Source organism: Bombus affinis, chromosome 15, assembly GCF_024516045.1.
Source record: "Bombus affinis isolate iyBomAffi1 chromosome 15, iyBomAffi1.2, whole genome shotgun sequence".
NCBI lineage: Eukaryota > Metazoa > Arthropoda > Insecta > Hymenoptera > Apidae > Bombus > Bombus affinis.
In genome coordinates this window covers 7558269-7583145 of record NC_066358.1, presented here as the reverse complement: position 1 = coordinate 7583145, position 24877 = coordinate 7558269, and the positions used below count along the sequence as shown (strand labels likewise).

Sequence of the window (24877 nt, the reverse complement as noted above, 5' to 3'; positions counted from 1 at the left end):
TACGGTCAGTTCGAGTTCGAGCGCTACAGTATCATGAGAGAAAAGCATCGAGTGAGAGATGTGTTGACTCAAGTGAGCATCATGATCCATTCGAATATGTATTAATTTTCTAATATCGGAAGAAACGACAACAGGAAGTATCGTCGTGCACTAAAGTGAGGAAGAGGGACTAGAAAAGAGAGTGGAGGCGATCTAGTACATAGACATTGAGAGCTATCTCTGCTGCATAGTACAAGCTGTATCGCCAGGGCGCGAGGCCGCGACCCTGAGCCCGATACGCGGAATAGGACGTTTCGATAGCGGAATAGTGCGCGCAACGAATACGTGTCAAACATCGGTCCACGGATAAGCGCAAAGTGGAGCATCGTAGCGTACGCGGTGCTATCTGCTATCATTTGCTCGCGAAAAGGTCGAGAGTTCATGATCATTCAGTGACTCGAAACGATGATTCGACTCGTCGTTTGACGACGATCATTTTTTTTTCTTTATTTATCACTGCCTGAACGATAAAAAACTATTAGTAGGCAAAACGACGAATTTTTTCTCCCTGCTCTCTCGCTTCTTAAGTGGATATCTCGTTGACCAGTGTTATAACCTGTTAAGATCGAACGTTTCTACGTTACATCGTTCAGAAAGATTTCTTTGAAAAAGAGAATTTTGTGAATCGGAGAGTGATTATTGTATAGTGATAACACGATCCGAAGATGCCGCTCTTCGGTAAAAAGGATTCGAATAAAAAGATCAAGAAAGATGGGAAAGACGATAAATCGCCGTCTGTCGAGGACAAATACATCCTAAAGGAATTGCTTGGAACGTATGTACTATACATCGCTACGGACTATGTATTGAAAAGTAATAGAACCGATTGTACAAAAATTTTGTATTCGTGTCTTTCATATTGTCATTAATTTGATATTGCTCGATAAACCACTTAAGAATTACTTCGACTGCGGATTTCAATGCATTCATGGGAAATTTTATGATGCAGAAATGTATAGAATCAACATAAAGTACTTAGAATATAGTACAATTTTTATAAGGATATAGTATAACATTTATAGTATTTAAAATATTGTACAGTATTATACTCATAATATTTAGTAGTGTTCATAAGAATATCCATAAATAAGAAAAAAAGGAAAATTTGCATATAATCGAAATAGTATTAACTTGGGATATGTTCTTAAAGAGTTAATAAAATGATTGATTCTAGTCATGAATTTGATGCTGAACATTATTATTACTTGTAATCGGAATTTAGGCGAAAGATTGTCAAAGTCACTTTCCTTAACCCTGTTACAATCTTTGAATTTTTATGTCTTAATTTCGTTCTTGTTGAAATAAACAAAAAGACATCATGTATTTTTAAGAAAATTTTTATCATATAATGTTTATAGGAACGAAAAGTTATTTTAATTAATTAAAAGTTAATTTAATTTTTATAGTTAACAAATTATGTGATGATTTATGAAAAAATTAATATTATCGATGTATGTATATAAAATATTTCTAAGCGGTTTATTTTTAATGCCTTATCTTATTCAATTAAACATAAATGAAAATTATGTCAAATAAACTATGGAACTTATAGAAAGAATATAAATTGTTATTAAATAAAATAGATACTATAAGTTTATTTACATTTACAAAAACATTTTGTTTTTTATATTTGTAAACAATATTTGATTTAACTATATTAAGTTCCATTAGTAATGTTGCAAGATATTTTGTAACAGATTGGGAAAGAGAAAGTACTTCCCATTAGCAATAAATGTTGTATAACTATCATAATTTTTTGACATACTTGGTAGTTATGTTGCTATTCAAATTACCTCAAGTACTTTTTCATTTAGAACAATGATCAATATGTAGTACTATAGCATATAATTAAAAATTCTATTGTCATATTAGAACACTTGTATTAAATATGTCAATGTTAATTGCATGCAGTCTATTATTATATTAGTAGTCTGGGTATCAAATGTTCTGGCACAATAATTAGTAACTGAATATAAGTGCATAAGTCATGTTACATTCATGCACTTTTTTAATGTATTGTAATGTAATATGTCAATTTTTATGATTTCCATTATTATATTTATTTATTTTATATTTATTTGTATAGGGGTGCTTTCTCTGAAGTACGTTTGGCAGAAAGTAAAGAAAAGCCTGGTCAAATGTTTGCTGTGAAAATCATTGATAAAAAAGCATTGAAAGGAAAAGAAGATTCTTTAGAAAATGAAATTAGAGTGTTGCGAAGGTAATATTTAGCTTCTGTAAATAAATTTATTTGAATTTCTCTTAAGTGTTTAATTATTGCAACTTATATTGTATTTTTTCAGGTTAACACATCCAAATATTGTTCAATTACTGGAAACATTTGAAGATAAACACAAAGTTTATTTAGTTATGGAATTGTGAGTGTTTTCATTCGTCTATAAATTAGTATACATATTATAAGCTTATAATTAATTTTTGTTTATCTTTTTATATTAGGGTTACCGGTGGAGAACTATTTGATAGAATTGTTGAGAAAGGTTCCTATACAGAGAAAGATGCATCAGGTTTAATAAGACAAGTTTTAGAAGCTGTGGATTATATGCATGATCAAGGTGTTGTGCATAGGGATCTTAAACCTGAAAACCTTTTATATTATAATCCAGATGAAGATAGCAAGATCATGATTAGTGACTTTGGACTATCAAAAATGGAAGACTCTGGTATTATGGCAACTGCTTGTGGTACTCCAGGATATGTTGGTATGACTCATTGTCATTTAGTTGGATATATGTATATATGATTTATTTTTTTTACAATATTTTGACATCTTTTTTTTATTTACAGCTCCAGAAGTCTTAGCACAAAAGCCGTATGGAAAAGCTGTAGATGTGTGGAGTATAGGAGTCATTTCTTACATCTTATTATGTGGTTATCCTCCATTTTATGACGAAAACGATGCGAACCTGTTTGCACAAATTTTAAAAGGTAATAAAGCTATTTTGGGATACAAATTTTTTTTAGTATTTGGGAGGACTATACTATCACTTCAATTTAGGTACTACTTTTAGGATTCACAAACACATGCAGCTGCACATTAACTTGAAATTTTAATTTTTAAGGTATTATTCTAGTTTTTGTATGCTGCTATATACATGCTAGTGTAGTAAGTAAATGATCTTTTGTGTATGTCCGCGTTTTTTATGAAAGTTATTAGTTGTTAATGTTCAAAACTTAACATTAAAAATTCTATTACAATATCTGTATTGTCTGAGTAAAAAAGACGATTAAATGGGATTTTTTATAGTGAAGTACAAGAAACAAATTTATGTCATACAGTGTGAGAACCTAACAGTACTTCTTCCAAATAAAATAATTGATTTAAAAATTAAATAAATCATAATAAAATCGTCTACTCTATAGCAAGAAGCTAACCAGACTGTTATAGGTGAATTTGAATTTGATTCGCCGTACTGGGACGATATCAGTGAGTCTGCAAAGGATTTCATTCACAAATTGATGTGCGTCAATGTCGAGGAACGCTTTAGTTGCAAACAAGCCCTTGCACATCCTTGGTAAGATCATTATTGCACTTATATATTGTATATGATTTATGTTATTTGAAATTATTATATTTTTGCATAAATTTATATTCAGTAATGAAGTTATATTTAAAAATTCGCAATTCGCAATATTTTGAACGTCTTCTAGATTTGATGTTTGTAATTTTTGAAGAGTCGTGTTTTAAGATTCAAGCAATAAAATATTACAGGAACTGAATTGTTCTTAATAATAAGATAAATATGGATTAAGTAAGTAAAAGGATTACATTAATTTCGTTATACATTAATTAATCCTACAAGATTAATTATTGAAGTATGTGTATAAATTCCCTATGTGTGTAATAGTTGATAACTCATTTTAAATTAAAATATGAAATGTATATGTACCCACATATCAAAATTTTCAGTAATTCTCATAAACAAATATCTTAACATATTATTTTAACAAATCAGTCAATATATATTTTGCTTAACATATCATTTTTAATAAATATATTTTATATTAATAAATATACTTGTTTAATCAATCATGTTTTATATGTAATGCAGTATCGTGCAATTAATTTTTTTCAGGATATCCGGCAATGCTGCTAGCAATAAAAATATCCATGGTACTGTATCAGAACAACTTAAAAAGAATTTCGCCAAATCAAGGTGGAAGGTTAGTATAATTAGATGATTATCATGTTGCTGATTGTATGTGTTTGCTCGCCAGGCTCCGTAGGAATGTCTTCCTCTTCTCTCATGGTTGCAGCAAGCCTACCACGCAGCCACGGTCATACGTCAAATGCAACGGCTGGCACTCAACAGCGGCCAGCAGCAGCAGGGCCCAGGATCAACAGGCCCCTCCAGCGGCAACCCCACGCCATACCCCGATCAATCGCAATCCAACCCCAGTTACCAACCCAGATCAGTGGAGCCTCCAACCAACCTCAATTGAAGGAAATACGCGAGTCACCATTGCCGGTGTCAAGCTTGGTGGTCTCGAGTCCTATTCCCATTCCGATCACTCCAAATTCACCATTATACTTACGCAACAAACGCTTCAAGCTGTGGGGTAGCACACGCACCGCTCTGTCTACTCTATTTCAAACGAATGTATCGTATCTTAGAAAGCAAAGAAAGTATAAGAAAAGCTGAGTCACGCTAAGTTTCTTCTAATGAAAAATATCGAAGTCGTCAGGTGGCCGTTTATTCTCTTACCGAGTTATTATTCAAATACTGGTAAGAGTTTGTATAGATTCCAGCTAATTCGCTTTATTGTGGTCTCCTGTGACATGGTTGCCACCGATCGTGTATATTACAAAATTACACACGCTCGCGAGTGCGCGCACATATACACACTTAAATACACGTATAAACAGCCCGCGCGATATAAGGCGATTTTCCGAATGTTTCTCGTTTTATCGTCCCTCTCAGTTTTGTTGGCTTTGTTTCGACAATTTCTAAATAGATCTTCTCATTTTGTTAGTATATATTTCACAGTAGAATTAAATCCCGTAGCCATCAATAGTGATTTTAAATGACGATATGTCAACAGCATTGATTTGATCAAGTAAAGATGTAGTTAATGTATTTAGATAAACTTAATGCTAATTGTGAAATCTTGTAACGCAAGAAAGATCTTGCTCGATCAAATCTGCTAAATGTATAAAGAAAGAAAAAAAAAAAGAAACTATGTGAACAGTACAACGACAAGTTTTTATCTTTTATAAGGTTTGGTGTAATGAATAGTAGTTGTTTAGATGATTTTTTGCTATGTGAACATCTTACTATATTCTGGCTAAATATGTTTTAAATTCCATAAAAACCGATACGCAGCTTTTGACCCGGTACTTATTCGAATGAATGATATGGTCGAATATATCTTTTGAAACAGCGTTTTTTCAAGAAACACGAAACAAAAGACAAATTAAGTAAGTTTTTTGTAAGACAGATTACTCCAAATGAGGAGAAGAAAAAGAATTCTTGCCATATGGAATCGTGTTGTGAGACTGTATGAGATCTGATTTTTATCAATATTTGCTTTTATATTTCCCTCAATGATTACTATACATGTTTTATTTTATGACATAAATGCAAACATTTATATACGAGTCATGTACAGTACACTGTATTGCAAGATATGTACATTGTGTACACAGATACTTGTTCTGTTACATAGTGATATTAGTACACTTTAAGAACTCCAAAACAGAGATCTACTAATTAGATTTAATATGTATATACATACATGTATATTGCTCTACTGATATTTTTATCGATATGTTGCACTGAAATTTAATGGAAAATGTACATAATTCATACACGATTCCCTAATTGTCTCTTTGCAAGATGCAAATATAAAAAGCATGTTATATAATGTCGAATTTTTCACTTTTTTATAATATTTTTTAAAGACAATTATATTTTTATACGCTTTGCAATTTTTTCTGATCTAATTGTTTTTATTGTATTTCTTTCCTATTAAAAAAATCGTTGTTGTTCTTCAAATAACGCATAGAATAAAATTGGCTCATCTTCGGAAAAAGTAGAAAGCACAAATCTAATTAGATAAGAGCTAACGATTTATATATTTTGCTGTGTTATAAAAGAATGTACATATTATTTTTATATGTTACGTTCCTTGATGTAAATGTGTAAGTATTTTCAATATGCTATGAATAGTTCAATACAAATATTTTTGTATTTAATATTTTGTTGTAGATTACAGCGATTATATATCATTGCATAAGTTCCAAAAAAAAATTGAAATATAATCTAGCTATTTATATTTGTATCTTTTTATAATGTGAAGAATCAGTGAATCATATACAGTACTCAGTATTTGAATTACAACAGGTACTTCAACGAAATGTTCTGAGATACTTTTAGTATTTGGTGGTATTTCTTTATTTTTTTACAAATAATTGCAGATAAGTGCAATACCGTATATACCGTAATCTTGTGATAATGATGCTACTGTGGTCTCTTACTCAATGGTATATCGATATAAAAATATTGATACTAATAAATATTGAGAATTTTCATTGAAATAGGATATAAAATCTCTCTCAATTGGAAATGTATCAAATATTAATTTTTCACGATGATGATGATCAAATTCCACGTTTTATTATATAGATGAGAAAAATACATTATGTATTAATATGCGGAAAATTGTATCGACAAAATTCAATGTTTTTTCAGTGTCCTTTTGAAATAAATCTAAATTGTACTCAATGAAATCTAAAAGGATCATATATGTTATATACATACTATGATAGAGAAAATTATTGCTGTTTATCGAGCGGGCACTCCTTTTGTCATAAATTGCTATCTCTTTATCTTTAAACAATAAATATAATAATCACTCTGAACTCTCATATTAGACATCCGTCCGTGTACCGGGCACTATTCGTATAATTCATAACTATATAAAAAAGGGATTCGTGTTAACGCTACATAATAATTTTGAAATCGATAATAATTATATTAATTATAAGATAGACATTGTTCTAATAAAATTAAACAAACTACATATAAATTGATTTAGAACATGACGTATATGATGGAAGTTAAGATACATACAATGATCATCATTTTGTTTCTTGTCGAAACATTGTAGTATCAAAAATTTCAATTGATAAACAGGTCTTTCATTGCGCAAAAAATAACGCACCATTCTAAAGTGCCTTGGATGACACGATGATGGAATGTCAGATAAATAAATTCAAAAATATGTTACTCGATGATTAGAATCAAATATCATTTATCTTTTATTTAGAAAATAGATTTCTATTTCTATATCCTAATCTAAATATTTATTTGCATTATATCTCACAAAAAAATATTTGAATTCAGATATTTAATAGAATTATGTAATTTTATTATAATTTTTTTATAACCAGCATCGTGTCATCTAATAAGAAAGGTTCGTTAATAAGCATTTTTTTACGCTAAATATATTGTGCATATGAGCTTGTAACTTAAAAATTCTAGAAGGAAATAAAAGAAAAGGAGCTTAGCTTGTATTTAGAAACGAATTATAAAAAAAGAGAAGAAAACGATAAAACCGTGCCACATGAATAAACATATCGGCAGGAATATTGCAAAATGTGATTATAAAAATAAGCTGATTTTAAATAGCAATGAAAACAACTTGTTACTGCAGTTTTATTCGATGAGAAAAAAAATAACATCAGACTGATAAGAGTGTGTATGGAGCGAACGAGGAAGAGAGTGAAAGAAAGAAAGAGAGCGAGAGGGAGGGAGAATGCACTGTTGTCTAAAATGTTTTAACTGTTGCCTATAAATTAAGCGTAATTGAGCTCCTATATTTACCGACCGATTACAAGAATAACTTCTTCCTATTGTAACTTTTTCTCATTGCACAAGCCTTGCAATTGTTATGCTTACAATTTGTGCATGTGAGAATGATTATTACCAGACGTTTCATTGTTAATTATACTTGATACAGAGGATCAGAATCGTTAGAAAAAAATTTAATGACACAAATTTATCAACTCTACGCAGAAAATTTTAGCAAATCAGAATCTATCAAACCAATTTACAGTGCCAATGTATTCCACACATCCAAAAAGAGCTGTTGAAATCGCTAATTTTTTTGAGACATGTAAAATATCAAATTTTTGTAAATTACATATTATATTCGAATAGCTGATATTTTCGAAAATAAGATCGATTAAATTTTTAATAATATATTGCTTCATCAGACAGACTAATTTTTTTCGTTCAAAAATAGAGAAAACTGGTTTGTAAGTTCGAGGACTATAGAAAGCGGATATCAAGTATTTCGAAATTAATAAGATCTTTTTTAATTTCTTAATTGTGGTGCTACAAAACGGATGTTCGATACTACTATTTCATGGAATGTTGATGAATAAAAAAATATGTATATATATACACATACCAATATATATATATATATATATATTTAGCTGTCTTAGCTTGTTTGAGTATCGCATTAATGTAATCATTCTTTTCTATAGTCATCCTGAGTTGTAAGATTGTTAATTAAAAATAAAACAGAAATATCGGAACGCTTATAAACTACAAAATAAGTAAATTAATCGCACTTTAATTTAATGCACATTTAATGAAAGTTTTCCTTTCGGATATGAAAACGAATGCAAATATAATAAAAATATGGACGATGCAAATGATAACAATAATAATAACCCTATAATAACATTTACAGAATTGCGTGTGTTTGTGTTTAAAATTAGGCTATTTTTTTATACAAATTATTTTAAATACATTAACAATGATATGCTTTATTTTATAATTTGTTAACTGATAAATGTGTAGCAGTTTCAGTTTGCATATTATATAGACAAAGTAAGAATTTTACATGATTATTACATTTTATATTAGTGATTTATCGACATATAGTGGCTGCCTTTATGAAATACAAAGTTATGGACTGATAATCCATGAATCATGTAAAACGATGTTTTTTTTACGGAATATGAAAAAATTAATTAGTTCGAGTACAAGAATAGAGTAATAAATAAATGCATTCAATAACTTGACAAAAAAAGTTTACATTACACCATATAAATTGATCTTTTTACAACTACTTACATCTTACTTAATTTTTATTTATAATAGTATAAATCTTTACTATTCCTTAAATTCATGGCAATGTGTTTGTAAAGTTTATTTATTATACAGTAATATACAATTATATAATCAACAAATAATATTAATATTTGTTAATTGTGGTGATAAAAAATAATAAACTTTACATTTATTATAAAATGTAATGTAAACTTTTGTGTTAGACTGTAGTTTGCTATAACGTTCCTACTACACAGTGATTTCAATATAATATGTTTAAAGTTTGGCTTAAATTCCAAGTAGTTGTTAATACTATGTAATGAAACATACAAATGATATATATATAACTATATAACTGTACTTAGTAAAAAAATTGAAAATTAAATTAATATTCATAGTTGAAATACGTAAACAATAATAAATTACACAATGAATGATTCTATAAATTTCCGAAGTAGCAGCCACGAGAGATTAACATTAATATTGACATTCAATATATTACTAGGCATCGTTAATAATACCGTTTAGTTGATGCTTCTTTCTTCCTGGAAATCGCATTTTATTTCTACTTTAATGTCGATTAATATGATTTCTGTTTGATTAGTTATATCAATCAATTTAGTTATACAACTGAAATAAGTGTGAAAAAATACTATAAATAGAAAATATACTTGCACATTCCTATATATGTTAAGTTTTTGGTAGTAACATCTGAAAATAAACTGTTGGCCCCTTATGTGTAATTTGTATAACTTTTCAACGCTTATCAATAATTGAAAATAAAGTGTTTGGAATTTCATATAGTTCATACATTTTGAACTAAATGAACACTTTTAATATTATGTATTATACCAAATGATATTATAAACGAAGCAACCTTACATTATATTAAATACACATATTTTAGCCTTCGTATGCATTTAACGCTTCCCGTAATTTATCTACAATTTTTTGATAAAACTTAATTTGCTCCGCGAGATGCGTTTTCATTGCTTGAGTTAAATGTATTTCTTGTTCTGTTTGAAAATGCGTTTCTTCGGCGAGAAGAGCTCGTGCTATTACGTCGGTTCGATGAGATAAATCTCGCAATTGTTGCGGCTCCATTTTATGTTCACTTACTAACCTTTCGTAATCTTTACGTTTTTGTACAGCAGTCTAAACAGGTTAAAGAAAAAGAATGAAGCAAATTAATAATACAAAAATTTCTTCATAAGACTATACCTTAAAGAATCAAATCTTTCTTATCAGTTACCTTGTGTATGCTAATTACATCTGGGAAACTACTGATGATTCCTCTATAAATATGAAATTTATCAGACAAAGGTTCCCAATCAAACTTAGGCTGTTCTTCGTATAACTTGCCGATATCGTTATAAGCATCTCCCGTTATTTTTAACGCGTAGGTTAATCTTCCTCGACTACTATCGTCGCCTTCTAAAGCATGACTTAATGCACTAAAACTTTGACCAATTTTTTGAAATTCTCTCTTATAAAGAAGGCTTTTTTTTGTTTGATCAACAGCCATAGCCATAAAATTTTTAACAACCGGATCCAATCCGCTTATAAATCTACTGAAAGCATCCGTTTGAATTTCCACTTTTATAACATCCAAAGTTGTTTCAGGACATTGCACAGCATTAAAGTAATTTACGCCTAATAATTCATCTTTCTCAGCCTGTCTCTTGCCAGCCTTCCACCTTTTCTCATCTGTACAAGTTATAAAATGTTCCCATACGCGACTACGCGCCAGTACAGGATGCCTACAAACGTAATCAACGAATTCTTGTAATTGTGTGCGTCGATGTTCGATAAATTGTTCTTCATATCTCCCTGATATTTGTTTATCTGGCAATGGTGGAATGGGAATAAAACAATATTTTTCTTCCAAACGTTCGTGTAGCCAATCAAAATGTTTGTATCTTCTTGAAACTTGAATATTGTTGAACTATAACAAAGAATCAATGATAATTCTGTGATTTATTGTTACAAGGATATAAGGATACAAAAATTAAATACCGTTGGTGTAAGTTGATAAACTATGAAACTTTTAAGACCCTTCAGTTTAGATTCTTTCTTAGGAGATGTAACTACACAGTTATAGGATTCCCCTCTTGAACTCCACCTAAAACGTCCACCTTCAATTTCTTCAATATATATTTTCTCATTTTCAGGAACATTTGCTACTCTCATCCCTAATAAATAACTATCTTCTCCAGACTTTATTAATGTAGAAAATTTATTATTTTTCTTTGGTATGTTGGGTATAGGCCTTTCAGGTATCACAGAATGAATAGTTTGCATAGAAACTGAATCTCCATAATCAACACTATTGTGCTGTTGTAATTGCATCATATGTTGTTGTTGCTGCTGAGGAACATACGCTTGCGTTTGTCCAACTTCTGAATCGTCATCCCATTCATCATCCCAATAATCCCCTGAACTTTGTTGGGATGATGTCATTGCATCTAATGCACAAGAAAATTTGAATATAACAATCTTTCAAATTAGTACTTCCGCAATTTTAAAAATTTGTTCATATGTAATGAAACAATTTAAGTATACTTGGAGCAGATGCTGAAGTGTCAACAATTTGAACATATGCCGCTGGAAACAATCCGGACTTTCCACTTTGATTAAAACCTTCACACCATCCATCACCCACATTATCCCTCATAACAGTCAACATTTCTCCTGCTGTGATAGACAACTCTGCTGTTCCTGGCTCTCCAGTGAAGTCATATAATGCTCTTACCTAGAAAAACAAATATTTAACGTTAATACAATGAAAATATATTCGAAAGTGAAGAAAGTTATCTTGAAAAGTTCGCATAAAAGAATGAGTCATAATGCATAAAACTGATCTAACACTAAACAGTGATATATCATTCGTTTTTATATTCTTAACAGGTTTTACACACCTGGTGGCCCTCCATTGTAAGTACATGTACTAATAGTAATTTCGAATTGCAACAACTGGTGCGGCAACTTTTCGTCTCCTTATTTCAAATTGTTTGATTGCACCCGGTCACATACCTACACCGATCTGCTTACCCGTATGACTGACATTTACGTATTTGTGCTTTAATGTGTGTGCGATTCTGTGCCACATAAATGGAAAATTTAAACGACTGTACACCACTACTGTCCGCGAAACATAATACGCTTTCATGTCTTCGGAGAATGGTGTATTTCTTATATGTGAATCACATCCATATCGAAAATCGGAAGGAAATTCTAGATAATAGGAATAGACAGGCCGATGGAATATAATTCGATGAATAGAAAAAAAACGAAAGAAATTATTTTATGATTAGAGGTTAGAAACCGTAAAACACGGGGCGTATAAAATTACGAGCCGCTACTGATTTCGGATCCGCCTCTATGAAGTAACAAGTAACTCTCATATCGCTTATTAAACTTTTGTCTGGGTGTGTACACTTGAACGAACCATTTATACAGTTGCGAATGAAGAATTAAAAAGAGAAATTGCGCATCTTATGTAACACACAAAGAAAATAAAATTCTTTTATATCAACGTAAATTTTAAATATCAATTTCTTATATGAGTTTTTCATATATTAAAAATTTAATAAATGGCCAATGAAAATAATGTTTAAAATGATCATTATATGAATAAAAAAATGAATTCTTCCAATTTTTTCCTCTTTTACTTCCCTTTTTTCGAAAATAATAAGTTTCAAATACACATGATTAATAAAAAAACAGAATAACAAAAATGAAATATAAATGCATACACTTTCTTAGAAAATTTTATTATTTTGGATATTATTTCTTTATGTTTAATGTTGGAAATTTTGTAGTTACATTTAGAATTATCTTAATGGGAGGATTTCGATTCCTTGGCATTCTGTAGACTTTGAGTAATGTATAATTTTGCTAAACTTTGAGCACAGAACTGAGAAATGTGTTCACTATATGTATTAATCTGTCCAGCAACGATCATTGGATTCAGTCTAGGAGGAACAGGTAAAGGTCTCATTAATTTGTTGATATCATCATCTGGCAATGGAGGCTCATCTTTAGCAGCTCTAGCAGCATTCTCCTGAGCTCTCTTAGCCAAAAGTCTGTTTTTCTCTTGCTGTTGACGAACAACTAGCTGCTGATATCTATTGAACTTCATAGCTTCTTGATTTAATTCATCCACACGATCCATTAAACAACGTAACTGGTTTTCCAAGACTGTGGCTGTTCCGAGATCTAAATACTTAGTACCTTCTTCCTCGGGAATCATTTCCTCTAGTTCAGACATCATTATATTAGTCAAGTTACTGTTCTTAATCACAACTGGGATCTCAATGAATAAATTTTCGTAACCAATCTTCAAAGTACGTAATGCTTCTGGTGTAAATTCACCTTCCTTATACATTTGTATAGCTTGGGGAGTAAGCCTGTATGCTTTTAAAGTTAAAAAACCTCTGGCTGACTTGGCTGTATCATATATAAGCACCACCGATTCTTCGATGGATGTTTGATAATGATATTGTGATTCTAATAGAGATACGTTTAAGAAATTGCCAACGTCTGCGCTCTGATACCATCCAACATGGAAATGATCAACATTTACCCTGAAAAAAAGGAGATTTTTGCTTATTTATACTGTTATACACTAATTAATCTGTTAGTACTAAATATTATTTACCATCGAAGACGACGCATCATAGCAAGCTGATATTCTTCTTCGTCCATGATCTCATCGTTTTTGGGAAAAGGGAAACAATTGGTAATCTCGAGACGATTTTGAACAACTAAACCAAGCAGAGCACCTTGAGCTACATCCATGTTACTCATCGATTCTTCGTGACAATGCTTTACCATTTTCATGACTACTAACCCGTCGCATTGCACATAATCTATTCGAGGCTCTACCTCGGGAATTCTCCTAGTTTGAGTTCTTGAATTCATTTCTAATTGAAAATTAATACTAACGTAACCTTTTAAACAATATGCTTTCAGACACTTTCCTATCAATTAAGGTTAGGTTAAAGTGTACCTCTTATGCTTGAAGAAGCAGAGCATAAGAGAACAAACATAACATAGATACGGAACTATACTTATTCTATGTATCATGGTCCTCTAACGAGTCGAGTTAGTAGAAACAGAAAAAATGTAAAGCTAAACAAATCAAATAGCTATCATGATCATAATATGCATTAGAAATCTTGATGTACTATTTGAATGTAGATTATACGTGCTGATACATATTTATTTCATGACACATTTGCACCGCGTAAATGTGAAATGATCTACAACCTTCGTGAATTCATGACCGGTTTATAAATATAGAGTATACAATTCGTTGAAATATCAGATATTTATTACAAAAATAAATAATATGGATGGAAAAATGAAAAGATGGATTGAGTTAATTCAAACTGGAGAATTAAACGGTATAATAGAAGATATTCAGGTTTGTAATTTTTGTAATGATAATAAATTATATATAGTATATACAATAATAATAAATAATAATAAAATAAAATAATAATTGTCTTTTTGTGTCTATTTTCGTATTAAATCTAATATCTATATTTTTAGACAATCATACCCAAACAAAATGAAGACATTAACAGGTATATTTTTAAACTGTTATTGTATCTTTCGCACACTGCAAATAAATGCAATAGAGAAAATTATGCCATGGGAAAAGAGATCTATAAATTAACTTGTGCTCTGTGTTCAGTTTTAACCAATATATTAAATAATAATAAATTTGTTTGTAGTTTATTTCATATCATTCGTTGTTTGTTAGCAATGTATATGTTTGATGAAGCATACAATGTATGTGTTTATTTAAAAGCAGAGAAGTTATGTTCTAATTGTTCTAACGACAATGTGAGTGATATGTTAGTAAAAATAGCTTATTTGTGGCATAATGCAGTTAATAATAAATTTCTTATTCTACAAAAAGATCCATCAGGTTCCAAAGATAATTTACAATTAAAAGATATTATAAAATATGAATTAGAAATGATACAGATTGCATATCAAAATTCCACAAAACAATTACTTTCAAAGATTAGTTCATATTTGGATAAAATTATAGTCATGAATTCAGAAACAAATAAATGTTTATCTGATTTCTCTACATTTACCACTGATTACTTAATCCAGACGAAATTACTATTTAACATTGAAGAGAAGCATGTCATATGTCGTCATATGCTTCATATAACAAGTAGAATTATATGTGAAAATATTAATGAAGAGTGCCTTAAGTCACCAACCAAAACTTTAAATACTATGAGCAATTATTTTAAGAAGATTTTAGTTGAGGATGAAGAATGTTACCAATGTTTTCTATTGTTTGAGTCTATATGCCTTATACTTTTAAAGCCAGTTGAATATTTAATAGAAAATGATGTTAAAACGATTCAAAAGTTGGTCAATAGTTATGAAAGACTTACAAAAAGCTATGGATATACAGGATCTATTAAATGGGCTACATTCAATATTGTTCATATTTTAGAACCATTGTTTATATATTGGGAAACATGTATAAAAAGTGAGAAGAAAGTGTATATAAAAAATGACTTATTGTTGGAAATAATGAATCTAGTTGGATCTATGAGTATATGTTTTATCAAACAGACATCAGACAAATGTAAATCTTGCCAAAGTGAAAATTGTATGGTCAGAAAAGATATATATAATGCAATAGCTATAAAGACCAGATGTATCAATTTAATTAGCAAATTTTCTGCAAATGATTTATCAAAAGATATTTGTGTAATAGCTAGAAGGTTTTTGGAGCAAAATATAGCATTTATCTATGAAATGAAAGAATGTAAATGCAAATTGTGGACACATTTATGGTCCATCTCTAGCGCCTTGATTTACAATTTAGGCATAATATCTAGTTGCTTTTATGAAGAAAGCATATTTTTATTTTCTTTGTTATTTACTTCTATTATACGGCTTGATGGAATTGAATCGAAATCGCGGCATATCAATCTTCAGAAGCCCATTGCTTTCATATTACATAAAATTAGTAGTCTTCATTACAATCATGGCATGTACAGAGAAGCAATGACTGCAACTGCATTAAATGCGCTATTGAACTACGATGATCCAGATTCAAAAGCATTTCGCATGTGGACAAATATAAAACTCAAGTCTGTAACTTCCAAGAAAATTATGGAAATGACCATGCTAGCTTGCTTGAAGAAGGATAAGTCAAAGATAGAAGAATTAGGATTAACTGTAGAATTATCAAAATACGATCTTGTAGAATTATGTTTAAAGGAGGTAAAAGGTTTACAAGAAGCAAAAGTTAATCTATCTGTCGCAATTCAGAAAGTTCTTAGCGAATTAGAAACTTTAAAAGTAAACCCAATACAATACGCTTACGCGGTCCAAATGTTAGTATGTCATTCATTAAATTTCGATTACAACGAAGATATTTTAGAATGTATTAAGCAAGCTATCTCAAACTTGAAAGAAATTCAGGTGAATTACTCCGTTTTGTGTTTACAAGCCAATTTAGAATTTTACATCTTTGTAACACAATTGCGTGCTGTGAGCAAAAGGACTCAGATCGAAATCGAAAATACAAAATTCACATTGTATGCACCAAAAATAAACGAAATTGGAGAAAATGAATCTCGTAACGTAATACCAGCTTATAGCTTAATAAATATCAAGGAAGACTCTAGACTTATGACATACTTACAGGTGCCATTAAAAAAGTGGGAGAGATGTTTAAAACAAAATCTCGTAAGTTTGATTATCATCGCATCTTCCATTATATTGTTACTTAAAATTAATTCCTAAATATTTATGTATATTTATATTAACAGAAGGAAATTGCAAAGGGATACGAACCATTGATAACTTTACGTACATTAGTCATAGCAGGTGAATATGCTCATTTATACAGGTACGAAGAATGTGAAATTAATATATGGAAACTTGCATATGCATTAGCATTTGAATTACAAGATAATTCTACAATTATTTATGGTACATAAATATTAAACTTTCTTTTTTTAAAACATATAGAAATTATAATATTAATTAGAATATTATTAACTTCTTAGTTATTGGACGTTGCATATCTTTGAGGTATATTAATTATGAATGGATTAATACTGCTAAAGAGCTTGTCATCAAATTGAAAGATAATAACGATGAAGATATAATTTACGCGATCGCTATTTTTTGGATAAGCTTATCAGATTTCTACTTTGAATGTAACATGGTAAGTTTATTATCTATGAATTATTAAAAACATTATAATTATTTCATATATTTTATTCTTAGCATGATGACGCTAGAAAATTACTTGATGAGTCCAGAAAACTACCAGGGATTTCTTTCTTCAAAAATATAGCTGTATACTTATACAGCCTCGATAGAATTTTATACAATTGCTATTTATACAAAGAAAATATCAAACACGAAGAGTACACTCGATATATTGTTGAAACTTTGTATTCTCTGGTTAACTTAAACGAGGAACTTTCTGAAAGAAAATGTAAAATTTTTGTGTATAAACGCACTTTCTATCTTCGTAACTTGTAATGTTATATTCCAATATTTTTTTTAGGGAAACCTCAACATAAGTATCTCTTTGGATTCGACATACTATTCTCTGCCACTGTTAATTTGTCCTTACGAATGAACTGTTTATTATCTTTCCAAGAAATTAGCGCTCATTTAGTACGGCGATTAAAAACAGCACAAATGTTGGGGGCAGCCATAAGAGTTGCGGAAATTTTAAAATCCCTCTGTTACATCGACTTATCACGTTCACAACTAAACGATTGTGAAGTAAAACTTCAAGGATTGGAACATATTCTAAATATTGAAACATTTAAACTATCCATGAACAGTAATCTTGCGAAAATGAATACAGAAAATGTTTTAATAACGCCAACTCGAACTATAGATCCTATTAGAGATCTTCCTGAGAATAGTACCTCACCAGTTCTCCGAAATAAAATGTTTGATTTACCTGAATTTATGTGTCATAAAGATTGTAATTGTTATGTTTGCCAAAATACATCATATCATTATTTAGTATTTACAAGTACTCATATTAGAGCGCAATTATATGCATTACAAAAAAATACCACAGCTTCGTTACAACATTTCCATGGTGCATTTAAAATAAAGGAAAACTTGATGAAAACAAAAAGATACATATTATCATGTAGTAATGAATGTCTTCCTTGGCAAGAACGTTTTTACAGTATAGATTATGTATTATTATTAATAAACTTCTCTTACTTTCTGAGAAATTTTTCGAATACAAAACAAGAGAAAATAATGAGTATCATCTCTTTACTGATTCAAATATGCAACATATGCAAATTGAAAGGACATCCAATATACATGATTGTTGAAGAACTGATGCTTGATTATCGTTTTCAAAATATATTTAATCCTTCTGATTACTCTAGTAAGTATTTATGTATGTATAAATACAATGTAAGTTGAAACATAAAACTATATTTAATTTTTTACAGAATTTACAGTTCCTGATGCTTCTGATATCAACATAAGTAAATACGTGCAAAAGTCGAGCATTGAAGGAAGTATTTGTATAACACCAATTATTAATAATACTCGAGCGAAAAAACCTATTACTCTTCGGCGTAACCGAACTCCTCCTCTTTTAAAATTAACCAAAGTTAGTATGAACTTCAGTGACGATGAAGATGCTTCTTCACCACCATCCAGATACAAAAGGACAAGATCGCATAGTAGATTAACGAGACGAAAAATTTTCGATGAAGAATATTCTGAAACTGTTAATCAAACCGAACAGGAAACAAATCAATTCAAAAGAAGTTTGTCGTTGCAGGAATTGAATGATACAAAGCATCACTATTCGAACGTTTCGATGAAAGATATAATCAAAAAGATCGAGCTATTGGCACCAGAAATATCAGAACTTTTGAATGAAACAATAGATAATGTAGACGAGCTTGCAACAAGCGAAAATGTTCAGAAATTAATTAAAATAGTTGAAGACCTTAAAGTGAATACAATTTTGCAAAAAAATTCTAGAAAAACACGAAATTCAAAGAAAGCAACTTCGAATGACTGTAGTAAGATTAATGAAGTGATCGCACTATTTAAGGATTTTTCTATCAACAAAACAGAAGATAATTTGAATCCAACGAACAAAGAGAGTGCAACGTCTGAATTTCATGAAGGATCAATATCTTTTATAAAAAGAGATATTTTATCGTATCAAAAACAGAATAGAATTAACAAAGAAAATACAGAAAACTTGGATCAAAATAATTTAGATAATTTGAAAAAAACATTCACACGCGGAAGTGAAAATACTAGATTAAGAATTACAAGATGTATGGAACAGAATGTTCTAAATAAAGAATCACATAATGTAAGAACTAAAAAATCAAAAGAAAAATGATGATATTACAATAACCTGATACAACACTACCAATATTGCATATTAAATATTAGAAAGTTGAATCATAAAGAGACTGGTATTATGTATGTATTTTTTTATTAAGTATTAAAGTTAATTTATAATGAAAAAAATACCAGATATAATTAAAAAATTTTTCTTAATCACATTATATGTATTTTATGTACTGGTGTTATGAAGTAATTAAATATATTTCGTAAAATTTTTAAAAATATTTATTAAAATATTTCACATATGTACACATCTAGTAAAAAATAGTAAGAGTTAAAATTACTTAATGATATTACAAATGAAAGATTTGTTTACCTTATCACTACCCATTACTTTTCCTTTATAACATCTTATAAATAATAATTATATTTATTCCAATTAAATACTTTACAAACTTCATCCAATATTTTCGACAAAAAATTTTCCTCTGTAAATTTTTTTAATATTCTAAGTATCACACAAATTTTTGTATCGTTATATGGTATGGCCGATAATAATAAATAAATTGTTGCATTATTACCTAAAAGGAAAACGTAACATTTTATAATTTTATAAAATAATAAGTCAAACATTGAAAACTATTCACATGAATTACTGTTTTAAGTGATATAAAGTGTGAATAAAAACGTTCAAATAGCGGCAAAGTTAACAGTTATTACATAAATTGTTTAGAATGAATATGCAAGTATAATCAATGAAAAGAAAATAATGCTTAAAATTTTTGTTAAATCGGGTGAATGATTAAGTTAATGAATTTTTTCATTTACGAATCTTTTTATGTTCTGTTTCATATACGTTCGAAATCAAAAGTATATAAGAATATATTTATTTCACTATATAATCACAAAGCACAGATAAAATTTATAAGTTATATGTAATATAACTTATAAATCGCAAAATATAACAATTTTGTTTCTTTTTTTTCACTAGAGTAACAAAAGTTTTAAAAGAAAGAATATTTTTATATAATTTAATGTTACAGTAATATACTCTCATTGCTTGCATATGTTGCGAGAAAATCGTTTGCAAAAAGTTTTACTTTTATAACAGTATATACAGATACATGAAACTGAAAATGAGTACCTTTATAAAAGAAAACTGTTATGGCTTTATTTCCTCCAAATAAAGATATGTTGCAAATTTTTAAATTTCATGTGAATACACATTTAAATCTTAACAAAGTTACAAACATAATATATTTTTTGTACACATTAATTTATTTTTTTAAAGAAAACGGGAAAAACAGAAAGAGAAAGAACTCAAATATTTTAACTATTTGGAACATTAATAATGGCAAAGTCATAACATGTAGTTTTACAGTAAAATGCAAATAAATGGCCAACATAAACTGTAACATTATAATGTAATTAGAAAAATATCAAAAGAAAATTCTAAAAGATGTTACTTGATTGTGTAACAAGAAAGACAGATTAGAAATTCTTATGAACATATTCAAAAATGCTACATTATGGCAATAAATGCATTTTTATTTTTCTCTGCCATACAAAAATAATATGAAACTACAATAGCCAATAATCACAGTCTATAAATGGGTATAATTCAACTCAGAGAATTCATTTCTGTTCTGTTTAAAACTCACACCTCTCCCTGTCTCTTCTTGATTTTTAGCTAATTCCATCAAAGCTAAAGCTCCTAGCCATTTCTGGCTATCTTCTGGAATTGGTAACTTGATAATATTATCCTCCTGTTTAAGGACAACTACTTTTAATCCTGTTTCAGATTCAATTGGTGGTACTTTTGAAATTGCATCTTTATTATTGTTATTGTTATTGTTGTTGTTATTATTATTGAAACTTCCAGCCAACATTAACACAGTTGGTCTCGTCACATTTTCGCTAATATGAGAATTCATAAATGTATTTTGTCTGGAAATATCTTTTTGAGCAAAATCCCGAATTTTCACGTTAGACTGATTTATTGGAGATTCAGTCGTTTCGTTTCTTAAATTATTGTCCCAATACGTATGATTCGGACTTTTGGAAGGTTCAAACTTAGAAATAGAGTGATTAATATTGGTTTTCATTTGGTTCGTGTTATTCGAAAAATTGTTCATATGATGCTGTGAAGAATTCCAAATGTTTTGAGATAATGTATTTGATGTTTCAAATACATATTTTGGTTCTTCTTTTACAGATGGTTCTAGAGATTCATTTTCAGTAGCTCCATCCCAAGATATTTGTGTAGATGTATAAGGAGAATCTACTTCTGACTTTGCAAGTTCAATTTCTTTACATGCATTTAAACATGAATTATCTAATAAGGCAGATGAATTATCAACAGGTGAGCTCCACTGCATTTGGTTACCATTAATTTTAAACGAAGTAGTTATAGGTACATTGATGGGTTTAGTGTCCCAATTTAAAGGTTTGGCTAGTTGCTGTTCTAAACAAGCTTCGCGTAACCATCTTTTCTTTGGCTGCAGTCTATCTAATGGTCTTCTTAAGGGAGTAATTGCTAACTTCGTTGATATTTCTTCATCTTCAGATGTTTGTAATACTGCTGGATCTTCATCTTGACTTTCTTCTTGACTGTCTTGACTCTCTCCACAATACAATCTTTGATTAGATTGCTTGCAATCTAGATTTTCTTGCTCTCCTGTTGCATCCATCATCAGACCTTTTCTAGACTTAACCCTTTTGTGATTCTCTGAGCTACTCTTCCATGTCTTTTTCTTACGTTCATTCTTTCCTGTAGGTGTTCTATCCTCCCTTTCCCTGGACATTTTGTAACGTTCTAGCCATCTAGTAACATCATGAGGTAATTCAGTATTCTCTGATACTGGTTTTAATACAAAATCATCAGATCGTGTGAGAGTGGCATATGGATGATCTGGACAATGCCTATTGGCATGCGTAAATCTCATTTCACAGCCAGGTTCTGTACATAAAAAAGGTTTCTCTCCTGTGTGCAGTCGTTGGTGGGTCTTTAATTGCCCTGACTGTGTAAAAGCTTTTGTACATCCAGGATAATCACATGGATATGGACGTTCCCCTAAAATAATAATTATTCATTTTTAACAAAAATTCATCCTCGGAAATAAAGAAATATCTACAAATGTGTTGGTGCATAAAAAAATCACTAAATTAAATTTTTAATATATAAAATATTAACGTCTTTCTTAATGACAATTCATAAATAATGATTAATAAAAAGATTGATTGAAAAAGTGCAAATTAAAGTTCCTAAAAAAAATACATATGCTCTCTAACGAGCTATTTTTATAAAAAAAAAATAAATTAAATAAATAATGTAAGAAAGAATTTAAATAACTTTCCATGCAGTAAAGCAATTTAGGTAGGAAAGCCACAGATCATTTTTCTTTCCTCTGAACAAAGAATATTTCGAAATTTATAAAAAAATATTTTTTTTCCCTCTATTATAAATAAAATTTTTATTGTTCGATGCAAGAAATACTACAAAAATCTCATATTCAACGAAATCGATTCATTCACGCAAGGCTGTTTCTACAAATAAGTCATTTAATTATTTAAAGTACATATGATGGCGATTGGCGGGACGCGTGACCGCACGGAGTCGGCCAAACCGTTAAAATCATATGGCTGTATAATCTATTAACGGGCCGTGTGATAACTTTTTTCACAGAAACTTCCATCGAAATCGCTTCTATTCTCTATAAAACATGGAAAAACGATCGGATTAACGCTAAAAATAATAAATAATGGATACCTGTGTGGGTACGCAAATGTGCTTGGAGGCTTTTTTCTCTAGGGAATACACGGCTACAATAAGTACATTTTATACTGCTCGGTGAGGTGCTTCCTTGCATCATAAGATTGGAAAGAGCATCGGCTCTTGGTCGACCACGACGATGACTCTCCGAGCCTCCTGAACGTGACCGAGGCCCGTTTCGCGTGGCTACCACACTATGCTCCCTGTATTCCGGCGACGAGCACGAGCTACCCGGACTAAGATTCACGTTTCTCGCCTCATCGCCCCAGTTCCATGGATAAAGCATGCTATCGCACATTGGCGGACTGCACGGCAACGCTTCTGTCAATAGACGCGTCTCGCGCTTTGGCGTGTGCAATTCCATTTCACGTTTTTCACTTCACTCTCGCCCGCCACCTTAAAAAGTTCGTGTTAGTACAACCACCTACTCTCTTTCTCTCTCTTTCTTTCTGCCACCCTTTCGTATACCGCGTGCAACTAGTGAACCGCCAAAACGTAGTATATACCCGGTTCGATTTGTGTATATGTATATAAGTAAATATGTATGAAGCGGGTTTATAATAATAAGATAAAGTTAATTTATAATCGATTAGACAATTAAATTTCTTTTTCTAAACTGACGATTAGCTCGGAAAACAGAATAGCAATTTCTATTACGTCTTGTATTGTTGGCATCGTCTTACCGACTGTTTTCTACACGCGGCTTCATTCTCGTGCGCGCGCATTCTTTTCCGAGCAACGCGCCGACCAATCAGAGACGTGGCGAAGGAAGAAACGCGTAATACAAAGTTAGCCTATTATTGTTACTTGTATAAGGGATTGGTTAATTATGATAATTTATTTGTTATTTTGTACATATACTTGAATTATATATTTGGGTACTAAATATTTGTAAAAATAAATAAATTGTAAGTGTTTTCAGAAATAGAAAATATGTAATATGTATCTCACAAAGTATTTTACGCTAATTTAACAAATGAAAGAAAAATTATAATATTCTAGGCGGTGTGTAAAGAATATTATTATAATATAATAATATTATTAATTAAACGTCTGTACATTTGAAACTTATTGTTATAAAATAATAGTTACATATTGCTTATATGAAGATTTGTTGAACACATGTATATATTATATATTTATGTGTAGTAAAATATTATTGAAAACAATTTTTTCATTTGTAAAATATTATTATATATTAATATTATATTTTGAATTGAAGAAATTTTGATTTTAAGACTTTTTCATGTTCACAACTTCTATTTTACATAAGAATGCGGCATAAGGATTTCATAAATGGTTTATGCTTTATAATGTACTTATATATGAAATGCAAATTGAAAAAAACATATTGTATGTTGTTAGAAGAAATACACACTTAACACTATTGATACCATTTTACATCTTACATGTAGAAAATCATAAATTATCTTACTATTGATTTATATACCTATAGTTTCAATATCGTGTTCTTTTATTTAACGTTTTTCCAGATTTAATAAATTTTATACTCAAAATAATAATGTTTCACCTAAATTAAGGTTGAAATTCTACTATCAATCACATTCATATTCTATATGTTTTAAACAAAAAGAAAACAAAATATAAATGATAATAACATTATATATAC

General features: G+C 29.8%; 5 protein-coding genes across 8 annotated transcripts; 2 read left to right on the top strand and 3 right to left on the bottom strand.

The window, feature by feature from the left end:
- Positions 1-27: 27 nt before the first annotated feature.
- Positions 28-6919, top strand: LOC126924802 (calcium/calmodulin-dependent protein kinase type 1). 2 transcript variants are annotated; one of them, XM_050739668.1, is made up of 8 exons: positions 28-814; positions 2126-2260; positions 2343-2417; positions 2497-2759; positions 2845-2985; positions 3446-3572; positions 4134-4171; positions 4276-6919. In XM_050739668.1, exons 1-8 carry the CDS (start codon positions 705-707, stop codon positions 4698-4700), a joined length of 1314 nt encoding a protein of 437 aa, XP_050595625.1. In that variant the 5' UTR covers positions 28-704; the 3' UTR covers positions 4701-6919. The 2 variants fall into 2 exon arrangements, with proteins under 2 accessions (XP_050595625.1, XP_050595627.1); XM_050739670.1 differs by having other exon boundaries at positions 32-814; positions 4134-4221; positions 4315-4712.
- LOC126924799 (sorting nexin lst-4) lies at positions 6653-12759 on the bottom strand. Its single transcript, XM_050739664.1, has 5 exons — positions 12041-12759; positions 11685-11874; positions 11139-11587; positions 10375-11067; positions 6653-10277 (listed from the first exon to the last, which is right to left on the bottom strand). The coding sequence occupies exons 1-5, from the start codon at positions 12053-12055 to the stop codon at positions 10026-10028; spliced, it is 1599 nt and encodes a 532-aa protein (XP_050595621.1). The 5' UTR covers positions 12056-12759; the 3' UTR covers positions 6653-10025.
- A 115-nt stretch (positions 12760-12874) lies between these two features.
- Positions 12875-14199, bottom strand: LOC126924805 (eukaryotic translation initiation factor 3 subunit H). Its single transcript, XM_050739674.1, has 2 exons — positions 13783-14199; positions 12875-13708 (listed from the first exon to the last, which is right to left on the bottom strand). The coding sequence occupies exons 1-2, from the start codon at positions 14043-14045 to the stop codon at positions 12961-12963; spliced, it is 1011 nt and encodes a 336-aa protein (XP_050595631.1). The 5' UTR covers positions 14046-14199; the 3' UTR covers positions 12875-12960.
- A 145-nt stretch (positions 14200-14344) lies between these two features.
- On the top strand, positions 14345-19747 carry LOC126924794 (uncharacterized). Of its 2 annotated transcripts, none has more exons than XM_050739642.1 (7): positions 14345-14550; positions 14679-16856; positions 16940-16997; positions 17180-17340; positions 17403-17616; positions 17689-18543; positions 18611-19747. In XM_050739642.1, the coding sequence occupies exons 1-7, from the start codon at positions 14476-14478 to the stop codon at positions 19525-19527; spliced, it is 4458 nt and encodes a 1485-aa protein (XP_050595599.1). In that variant the 5' UTR covers positions 14345-14475; the 3' UTR covers positions 19528-19747. The 2 variants fall into 2 exon arrangements, with proteins under 2 accessions (XP_050595599.1, XP_050595598.1); XM_050739641.1 differs by having other exon boundaries at positions 16940-17102.
- Positions 19748-19775: 28 nt separating this feature from the next.
- LOC126924797 (putative uncharacterized protein DDB_G0277255) lies at positions 19776-23976 on the bottom strand. 2 transcript variants are annotated; one of them, XM_050739661.1, is made up of 4 exons: positions 23931-23976; positions 23245-23643; positions 21139-22548; positions 19776-20056 (listed from the first exon to the last, which is right to left on the bottom strand). In XM_050739661.1, the coding sequence occupies exons 2-4, from the start codon at positions 23609-23611 to the stop codon at positions 19887-19889; spliced, it is 1947 nt and encodes a 648-aa protein (XP_050595618.1). In that variant the 5' UTR covers positions 23612-23643; positions 23931-23976; the 3' UTR covers positions 19776-19886. The 2 variants fall into 2 exon arrangements, with proteins under 2 accessions (XP_050595618.1, XP_050595619.1); XM_050739662.1 differs by having other exon boundaries at positions 19857-20056; positions 21137-22548; positions 23245-23973.
- Positions 23977-24877: the final 901 nt, after the last annotated feature.